Here is a 10,925-nt window from a genome sequence, read left to right on the forward strand (position 1 = left end):
AAAAATTTTTCATAAAAAGCAGCTCACAACATACCAAATTGAATAGAAGATTCATTTTTTTTTTTAATTAAATTGTGTTGGTGTGGAATCAGAAACATTTGGTGAATCACCACATACTGACTACGATGTACTTTGGCAAACATGGTTTGTTAAAACATAATGTAGATCGGAAAACTTGTTAACGCGATTGCTTTCCAGTTAAGCTTTTGATAGCTTTGAATCAAAAATATGTTAAATTTAATATTATTTCCTCACAGCTTAAACTACTTCGTTTCGATTTACTGTTTGGTATCATCCATAAGAGTGACATAAAAAATGTCGCATGCCGTCTACGAGCTCTCAGCTCTGCACCGCTCAGTTCTCAGTATATTCCGCTCTCTCGTCTTGTGCAGTTCAGTGGTTGTGAGTGGTGTGCATAACATTCGCGATATTCTCTTGCATCTCGCAACGCAGGAAGCATCCAGCAGTGCAGTGTTCGCTATCAGTGTGTTGTGGCTTCGGGTAAACGTTTGTGCAGTGTCGGGAAAAGGTTCAATCATTGTGTGCGTGTTTCGTTCTTTTACGACTCGACGAGGGAATCAAATAAAGCCAAGTACTGGTGAGTACCCTTCAAAAATGCATTTTGCCGCGATTCACGTTTTCTCTCTCAGCAAAAATCAAAACAATCACTCAAAAAGTGCAGTGCATCTCTGTTGCGTGCGGTTGCCGCGCAACAATCCGTATCTGTCAAAATTTGTTTTCGTTTCCTCGGTGAGTTTCGATTTGTTGTGCTTCCGCGCTGCCAAAAAACAGCTGTTCCGAGTGAAATCCGTAATTCCCGAATCGACCGACTATCCAGGATGTCATCCCGCGGGGATCAGGTTGCCTTGAGCTACCACGAGTCGTGTCTGCGGTTGTCCGACGTGGAACTACTTAAAGGCCCGTTCTGGCTGAACGACCAGATAATTTCCTTCTACTTTGAATACCTGGAGAAGATGATCTTCCGGGATGAGGAGGACTTGCTGTTCGTGAGCCCGGAAGTGACCCAATGCATCCGGATGGTTTCGGAGGAAGATGTTGGGATATTTCTGGAACCGCTGCGCGCCTCGGAGCGGTCGTTTATATTTTTCGCGCTGAACGACAACCAGATAGCGGATCAGGCCGGAGGATCGCATTGGAGCTTGCTGGTGTTCTCCCGGCCGGAAATGGTGTTCTATCACTTCGACTCGTCACACAACAGCAACTCGGACATTTGTCGGCAGTTTGTGACGGCGCTGAAGCGGACGTTGAGGTGTCCCAAGGCGCAACTTCGGACCGGAGATTGCCTGCAGCAGAGTAACGGATACGACTGCGGGGTTCATGTCCTGTGCACCGTGGACAAGGTAACGCAACAAATCCGGAAGGCGGGGAAGATCGAGGGCGTCAAGAGTGCGAGATATGACGTTATTCGAGGCAAGCGAGAGGAAGTTCTGAACATCATCATAGACCTGGGCGGGAGGATCAACTAGGGAGAATGGCGCGAAAGTTGAGCTTGTATGGATTCCACTCCACCGGAAGTGCTTTTTTAGCGATCAGTGTTTAGATGCCACCTCCTGAGATGTCTGATGTTTCTTCGTATTGTAGCGTAAAATTGTTCGTTGAAATAGAATATGTATATTTTATAGACATTTTTCAATTGTGCACAGAAAATTTACGTCTTATATTTTGTGATTCTAGATTATAGTAATTTATCAATCCTCGAAATAGTGATCGAAAAATGTAGCCTGCATTTGATACAGAAGCACAAACTTCAGTTGGTAGATGAATTCTTTGAAACATATCACGCGTCCATAAAGAACTTGATTTAGAAATAGTTTCCAGAATTGTTGAAGCATTGCAAAGCCGTCATTTGATTCTTGTAATGAATATCTTTCTTGTAGGCACAGCTTCAACGTCAACGTCTACAACCGGTTGCTCGAAAGGAATATCAAAGAAGACCTCCAAATGCTTACCACGGGAAGATAAACGGAAAGATGATTCCCAATATCAGTCATCGATCGATGGAACCGTTCGGTTGATTGCCGTCAGTATAAGAGCACATTGAAGCCTCCTGTATTTTGCCTGTGTTGGTAGCAAAGCTCAAAGCTTTGAGCCAACCCTTTTCCAGTAGAAAAGCTAGGCAAAATACAGGACGGTTCGATGCTTACTGACTTCAAAATGGCTTGCTCAACTTTCACTACCTGATTAAATTTCAATCTTGTCGCTCCCTTGCGACGCCTATCCACCTATTCATTTCCATCATTTGCTTCTATAGACTCCTTTTAGCTTTGAGTCGCATGACCGCTAAAGCCATAAAACAATTAAAATTAAAACAATCACGGTCGATACCTTCTCCTATATAGGAAAGATAAACTTTGCAATGAAGTCTCAGTCGGCAAGCGCTCTTCGTATGCATTTTCCAAGATTTGCATGTTGCGCAAACTATCTTCGTACCGGAAAAACACTCTTGTATATATTAGTAACCTGCTAAAGTGACCAGTTCTGCTTCAAAGATATATTTCTAAAAAAAGTCTACGATTCAGCGGATACAATGACTCCAAAAGCAACGAGTTGCAACAAGTCAAGCTTGAAAACACGACAACATACTTTTACTTTAATTTATGAAGCAGAATTCCAGTCTTCGTGGTCCTTATAGAGAAAATCTAAGATGTGCTGTTTCGACGGTTTCGATGCACTTCGCCATATGCTTGCCACAGCACGGTAAGTCAATAACTAAATCGCGTTATGCAGCCCACAGGCGACTCAGACTCTTTGACCAAAATGGACTCCGGCACCAGGTTAATGCCAAATTGAAAGTTAATGAAACCGATTTGACGGTTGGCGAACCGGTCGGTCAAAATCAAATGAGTTAGCTCGAACCACTGGAGGCTGAACCAAATGATTGACGAACTGATTGTACCATTTGTAGGGATGTTGCACGAATATCGACGCCAGCACGTTAAATTGAAGCATTGGCGTCGCATGAACTTCCGATGCAGATGAATGGCAAGTCAAAATGCGTAAATTAAGAGAACATGATCCGTCATTGAGTTCGGAATTTTCAAATGCATTATTTTCATTCATAGTCTAGAAAATTTACACGAAAATCTGTTCACTGTATTCTCCAACCGAGACATTTCAAATTTGCATCAAATAATGTTCAGTTTCGAACAGAAAAACGGATTTTTGAACGTTAAATCCACACGCAGCTCGACTTCACGGTGGTCTAGTGCGCTCCCAGAAATCTTCAATCTATAGACCAATGCACTTGTTCACTAATTTGACGTTTGAGTTCCTTCAGGGTTTCCATCAGGAGTCCCTCTGAGAATTCCATCGGTAATTCCACTAGGGATTGCACCGGAAATTTCTCTAGGGATTCCATCAGAAGTTTCTCTAGGAATTCCATCAAAAGTTCTTCAGGAGATTTCATCATAAGTTCTTCTAGAGACTCCATCAGGAGTTCCCTTAGGGATTCCATCTAGAATAACTCCAAGGATTCCTACGGGAGGTTCTTCAGGGATTACACCTGGAACTTCTCTAGGAATTCCTTGAGCAATTCCATCAGAAGTTTTTCCAGGGATTCCGTCAGGAGTTCTAGGGATTACATAAGGAGTTCAACCAATGATTCCATCAGGAGTTCTATAAAGAATATCTTTAGGATTTCCTACAACAATTCCATCAGGAGTTCCTATAAGGATTCTATTAGGAGTACTTTTAAGGCTTCCATCAGGAATTCTTTCAGGAACCTTATAATACACACTGGGGTCATGCACAAATTACGTAACGCTCCGAAGGGGGGGAGGGGGTCAAGCCAAGCGTGACAAGCCATACAAACATTTCGGAGGGCTCGTACAAAAAACGTGACAAAGGGGGGGGGTCAAAAAAGTTGAAATGTAGCGTGACGTAATTTGTGTACCATCCCACTCAGATTAAATTACTGGGGTCGGTGAAATTTTACTGGGTTTTGGAACTACCGAAAAAGTCAGTAAAATGAAAACTGTCGCCACGCGTAATTAAAAAGCAAATATCACCATGTTTTATTTTTTATAGATATATGATATAAAAAGAAAGCTCTCCGCAAAATTTCAGTGAAAAATCTCTGTTTTTCGATTTCTGACATTTTGTTTTAGTTTACTGACTTTTTCGGTAGTTCAAAAACCCAGCTATTTTTACCGAACAGATGGAGTGTGTGAATTCCTCCGGAAATCTGGGAGTCTGGGATTTCATCAGAAGTTCTGGAATTCTTCCAAAAGTTCCATCAGGAATTCCTCTAGGGTTATTCTGGGTTCCATCATATATACTACATATCCCTTTCAGGACGAACCAGCACAATTGTGCTGTTCGACACCCTTGACATTGAATGACTAATTCAGCCAATAAATCATTGTTTTACTAAACTTTTTCGATTTCGATTATTGAATTATCATTGATACTTGTAATCAAGCACAACAGCTTTTGTTTACATCGTGTTTAGAAAACACCAGCTCAGGGTAAACAAAAAGTAAACAAACACCGTAAGAATTGAAAAAGTTTTATCTGTCGCAACTTTTCAACTCAATACAGAACCAGAACAACGGCCTAACTGTCGCCACGCGTTATTGAAAAGCAAATTTCACCATGTTTTATTGTTATCGATATATGATATAAAATGAAAGCTCTCTGCAAAATTTCAGTGAAAAATCTCTGTTTTTAGATTTCTGACATTTTTTTTAAGTTTACTGACTTTTTCGGTAGTTCAAAAACCCAGTTATTTTACCGAACATATTGAGTGTGTACCGAAGAATTGAATAGATTGAGTGTGTAAATTTCTGCGGAAATCTGGAATTCTGAGATTTCATCAGAAGTTCCTTGAGGGTATCGGGAATTCTTCCAAAAGTTCCATCAGGAATTCCTCTGGGTTCCATCATGCTATATACTGCGGATTCCTCCCGGAATTTATTAGGGGTTTTACGTAAAATTTTCTGCCAGGGGTTTCTCTAGAGAATTCTTCAAAAGATTTCTCCAGGAATTCTTCAAGGAAGTCCTCCCGGAATTGCTTAAGGGTTTCAAACCGGAATTTGTCAAGGGATTTCTCCCAGAATTAATCAAGGAATGCCTTTCGAAATCTCCCATAAAGGAATTAATCTCGGAATTCCTCCTGAAATATCTCCAACGATTCTCGTGGATTAAGGGGCATATTTTGTAAATCGAGCAGATTCATGTGACTCGTCTGTATTCATTGTCGATCAAAGCAAACATGCATATTTCAGATGTCACCCGTGGACTCCCATATTAATCCAGTCACATAGAGTGACAACTGATGATGATGATAATGATGATTATTTAGCCACCATCAGCGCAAGGATTACCTATGGCTGCAGAATCATACCGGGATGGTATGATCTACCTGATGGTTTGTTGTAGCAGGGCTAGTTAATATCTTTGAAGACCTTTGGAAGACAACACTAAGGCTGTTTTCTCGTGACAAAAGGCTGGCGACCCCACGCACTTTCATCCAGTCGACAGTTCAATTAACTCCCTTAGGCTACCCCTCCCCAATACCCAATATATAGTAAAATATCATACATAGTGTTATTAAAGTATCTTACCGTAAAATTATAAAAATAAAGAAATTAAAAATTATACTCAGCTTAATCCAAATAATCTCAAAAAAAAAAAACGTCTGGGAAAGTATTTCAAGCTTGAAAGTTAACCAGTTTGAAACATGAAATGAACATCAAAAAATGGAATGCTTCTGATATTGAACGACCTCTTGAATATTTTGCATCCAACAGATCCAAAAGTTCTTCTCCAGAGCGGATTAATCTGGAAAACGGATCACTTCCAAAGGCTCGTCACGAACTCCAAATCTAGAAAACGGATCACATCTCACAATCTCCTGGAACTTGTATCCGAAACGCCACAGCACACACGGAAACCGAAACCTCGAACAGCTTCTATGGTTCGGAAAATTTTCTCCTCCTGAAAACGGAGAAAAAAGTTGGACGTTGAAAAAACTTGACTTGTTAATTCAAGGCCTACTAAAGTATCAGTCACATAGAGTGACAACTGTCGAAAAACTCGAGTGACAGAGCAGAGTCGAGCGAATTTTTCGGTCGACAGTGACTCCAGTCGAGTCGATTTGATCGAATCGACTTATAAAATAGACCCCTAAGATTGGTTTGCTGTTGACGAGAAACGTAATCACCTATCTTGATGCATTTCTACAAAAGAGCGCTTATTTCTGATCGTAGTACGCAGTTGAAAATAAATGTCAGTTCTAACGGGAGTAGTTGTAGAAAATTTCTGCAAGAAATCGGCGAGAAATGTCCTTAGCGATTCCTTTTCAGCAGCAAATCAAACTTTATCAGGATTGCTCCAGGGATGTAACCCTAATTGGAAGCTAGAAATACCAATATATGATAATTTAGCAAAACGTCCAAAATACAACTTTGTATTGTTTTGATGATCGGTGTACTTTGGACGTATTGGGGCTTCTGAAAATCAAACGTCCTATATGACAGTTTAGATGCTAACTTCGTGAAAATGAACATTGGACGTTTTATTCATTTTCATTTTTGTTTAATCAATGGATTCTGATGTAGATGAGTGTTTTATATATCGTTCATTACTAAATACGTTATCATTTGCACGGATAAACTCATTTTTTTTTTTTTCAAATTTGTTACTTAGGTCCTCTTGAAAAGTTACGCAAGATTTCATTGCGCGTGCTTAAATTTGAATTTGGGAGGTATGAAGATTAGTCTGAAGGGTAGACCGATTTCCAGAATGGTTTCGATATTCGGTTTGAGTGATGGGAGAACTTCTGAACCGTTCCAATTAGGGATAGTCGTCAATTATGGTCTTTTGAGAAGAGTGGCATTTAGTAAGACTAATGTGGGTGAAATTGGGAACAGCTAAACCGTTTTCTTTTCCTTTTCTAGGATCGAACTGAACCTACCTGAGGTTAGGTCTCATACCAGGCATTTCAACACGTGCGAATACGAGAGAATAGAATGCGATGTGGTAGTCCCTAGGTTGCTTAATAGGGTAATATACGGAATTCTTTCGGAGTAGACCGCCAGTCGTTCCCAAACGATTTTGGCGTGCTACACACTCCAAAGTTCTCACCAGAAGTTTTCCACAGTTCTATCTAAATTAATGAAGGATATGGGCAAAATCCCTCTTTTATCCCGATTAGGAATTCCCACGTCAAAAATCTAGCTAGATATAACTTTTTTTTATCTTTAACGAGATTTTCAGGCCTAGGCAAATGCATCTTGGTACCAAGTTTCCTTCCAAAGGAAGTCGTAACTATAACCTTTTGGTTAAAATTGACTATCTCGGGGATCGGATCCTCAGAACCTCAGCGTGAGTGGCGTGTGTTCGAACCACTACACCAGGTCCGTCCATAAATAATTCACAACAACTCATTTAAAAGTATACCTATGGGCCCGCACAGATAAATAGGCCTATATTGATGAGATCAGTTTACCATTCTGACCAGTTAGTTTGTTATTCTTGAACTGTAGAATGGTATAGCATCCTATAACTATCTCAATGTCGTTGGTTTCCATTGTTCGCTCCACTGTCCTAGAAATTTCCTGCGTTGTTTTGACCCTCATTGCCTACGTTCTCAGCACCATTAAAGTGTTCTTCAAAGTGCTGCTTCCACCTTTCAATCACTTCACGTTCATCAATCAAGATACTCCCATTCTTCTTACTGCACATCTCGGCTCGCGAGACGAAGGTAATGCTCCACTAGCTTCTAGTAGCACTCACGCACATAACATAAGTGGAACTCGAGCTCAAGAAGTGATACCCACTTTAATATTTGCATGCTGGTATAAGGACATCGAAATGTCAAAAGAGTTATACAATATTCATTATCGATATTCACGCTTAGCCAGCGCTGTATATGTTCAAACTACACAGAATGAGGCAACCAATGCAGAACTAGCTGACTGAGTGAAAATTCTGTGTAGGTCACACTCATTCTGTGAGTAGCTTTCCTATACAAAATGAAATGAGAAATCATCTGCTGATCAACTGTGGACATGAGAAAAGCAGGTAATCCGTTGGCCGTTGGTAAGATGGGGAGTTTTCTAGCGAAAAGCCGGAAGACGATCGCAAATGCGAAAGTTTTTCCCCATTTGCTTCCGCTGCGGCTATTCGAATGAAAAATCCCTGAAAAACTTTAAAATTTGTTTTTTATGAAGCAAAACAAAAATAGAAGCAAATTCTGCAAGCGTGGAGAAGCAAATTCTCCTCTTCTGTGCGTAATTCACTAATTCAGTTTTGTTCACCACTGTTTGCACAAAACTGTGTCAGCCCCCTTTGCACTGAATATGTGCTGCACGAAATGAGGCCGATTTTGTGCGCTCGGTACCCATTTTTGAGCGGAACAAGTTTAGCGTGTTGTATTGAAATGAATTAAAGATAACATATATTCAGAGTGGCTACAAAGAGAATGGAAATAATTATTTTTGGTACAGCTTTAGAATTAGATTTCGGCCTCTCATATCCGAGATAATTGAGTCAATGTAAAAGCTATCTACACGGAGAAATATTTTTACCTAATTTTTGAGTTTACTTTACCCAAAATTAAGTATATCGATTATAGTTTCAACCCAAAATCTCTCGGTTTTCTCTTTCTCCCACACGAATGTTGTCAAAAATAGAGAGAGCTGCATCTACCCAATGGGGGTACTTTGGCCCAATAAGCCAAATTTGGGTAAATGCAACTTTTCTTATGTTTGGGTCGAAAGAACTCAATTTTGCGTTAAATCAACCCAAAATTGGGTATATTTTTCTAATGGAATTAAAGCCAAACTACCTAGTGGGGACCTTGAAAATTTAGCCAAAATTGAGTTATTGGGCTGAACTACGGAATTGCGTTGAAACAACCCAAAATTGAGTGAATTCCGTCTCCGTGTATGTTGTTTCTAACATTGTCATGTCTACCTATATCAAGTGATAGTCATTACACTACCCTATGACTCTGGCACATTTTACTTGTTCGTACCTATTGGATTTCTGAGCTATGAATACTGGCTGCTGTATGCACAGAACAGGGAGAGTGTTCTCGGACGATGGACTGATTAACATATTATTTTATTCTTTATTTACAGGATATAAAAGTGGCGACGAGGATCATGGAAACGTGTGTTGGGGATAATCGTTTTTCTTTGGGGTGTCGAATTGCCAATTTCATTTGTTTTTGAAAAGTGTGGTGAAATTGCCGATATGAGTTGAACCAAATTGTTCTCTAGAGCTGACGAAATCGTCGTTTATTTTGAAAAAAGTTGTTCTTTTGTGAAGCGATTACTGTATTGAGATGAACGGAATTGTTCTTTAGTGTTGACGAATTTTCAAATGTAATGTTGAGCAGTGTGAATCCAATGGTTCGAATGTTTTGTTGTAATCATAATCAAATTTGTGAGTTGAAATTAAAATTGTGGAATTTTCTGGGTATATTTTCGATTGCTCATTGTATGAATTATTGTAATTATTGTCTTTTTAAAGAGTTATTGCAAAGTTTCTAAAGGGGAAAGGACTGTCATGTCTACCTATATCAAGTGATAGTCATTACACTACCCTATGACTGTGGTACATTTTACTTGTTCGTATCTATTGGATTTCTGAGCTATAAATACTGGCTGCTGTATGCACAGAACAGGGAGAGTGTTCTCGGACGGTGGACTGATCAACATATTCTTTTAATATTTATTTGCAGGATATAAAACAAAGCATTTTTAGATGAATGAACGGAAGGATTTTGAAAAACAAAAGCTTTTTCGCGTTAGTAAACATTCTGTGGTTATGAAACCTGAATATTGGAGATTATGAAAGAAATCATTAACAAATTATGAAAAAAAAATGTCTTATCGTCAGACATTGCTTTTCAGCGTTCCCTGATCGTAATGTCTGCAATCTTTGCAGCAACTGGTCTATTGCTCGAATCATGTGTTTTTTGTTTACCGTTGGCAATGACACTCGATGTCTTCTATCTAGTTTAGTTTGTTTACCACTTGTCAGCAGCTGAAAGTGGGTACAACTTTTCAACTTGCTGTGGCTTCCGAGTTCCACATATGTTATGTGACTCACGTGTTTCTTTAGACCAGATATCTTAGGATATATCGGGCTAAACATGTTGCTTAGTGCTTGCAATGACTATGAAAGTGATTCTAGCAGAAGTTTTCCCATTTTGAAAGACATTTTTCCAAAATACTGTCAATAATTTTTCCATAAACTGTTCTTGCGATTTGATTAGATTTTTATCAGAAATTTATCCAGGAATTTCTGCAAACAGTCATTGATAATTTTGTGCCAAGAACTTGCTCTATAAATGATCTCCAGCTTTTTTCAGAATTCCTCCGCGAGTCAGAAACTCCATCAAGAATTCGTGATTATGTTGTACTTGACAATACCACTTTCAGGTATTTTTAAAAAGTTTCATCTAGAAAATCTCCCTCGGAATTGCAATGAAACTTGCTGTGATTACATATACTTTTTTCCAAGTTTCTCCCAGAAGTCCATTCATACAGTTTTCACAAGTACTCAACCAGAAATACCTGAAATAATTATTACAGTTGCCTCTCCACATCTCGATATCGAAGGGACCATCGAGATAGGGAGAGATCGAGACAAAGAACGAATTTTTGATGAATACTAGATTGAAAAACACTCCGTTGCCAAGAAAGTAATACACAAACAGACGTCATTTTGAGCTCCTAATTTGTTTTGAATCCCAAAACTTTGGTCTAGTAACCTTCGATATTGGTCATATCGATATACGGAGACAAAATTGAGAACGAAAAATCAACAGAAACACATCGAGATATGGAGATATCGAGATAAGGAGGATATCGAGATATGGAAAGTGAAAATGTTTGCAGACTGAAGGGACTTATGAAATCATCGACATAGGGAAAGATATCGAGGTGTAG

The 10,925-nt window shown here is 39.4% G+C and overlaps 1 protein-coding gene across 1 annotated transcript; it reads left to right on the top strand.

Moving 5' to 3' along the window:
• Positions 1-369: 369 nt before the first annotated feature.
• On the top strand, positions 370-1,771 carry LOC110680201 (sentrin-specific protease 8-like). The gene has a single exon (XM_021856020.1). The coding sequence runs from the start codon at positions 840-842 to the stop codon at positions 1,485-1,487; it is 648 nt and encodes a 215-aa protein (XP_021711712.1). The 5' UTR covers positions 370-839; the 3' UTR covers positions 1,488-1,771.
• The last annotated feature ends 9,154 nt before the right edge of the window (positions 1,772-10,925 follow it).

The sequence above is a fragment of the Aedes aegypti genome, unplaced genomic scaffold (genome assembly GCF_002204515.2).
Source record: "Aedes aegypti strain LVP_AGWG unplaced genomic scaffold, AaegL5.0 Primary Assembly AGWG_AaegL5_hic_scaff_1027_PBJ_arrow, whole genome shotgun sequence".
Lineage (NCBI taxonomy): Eukaryota > Metazoa > Arthropoda > Insecta > Diptera > Culicidae > Aedes > Aedes aegypti.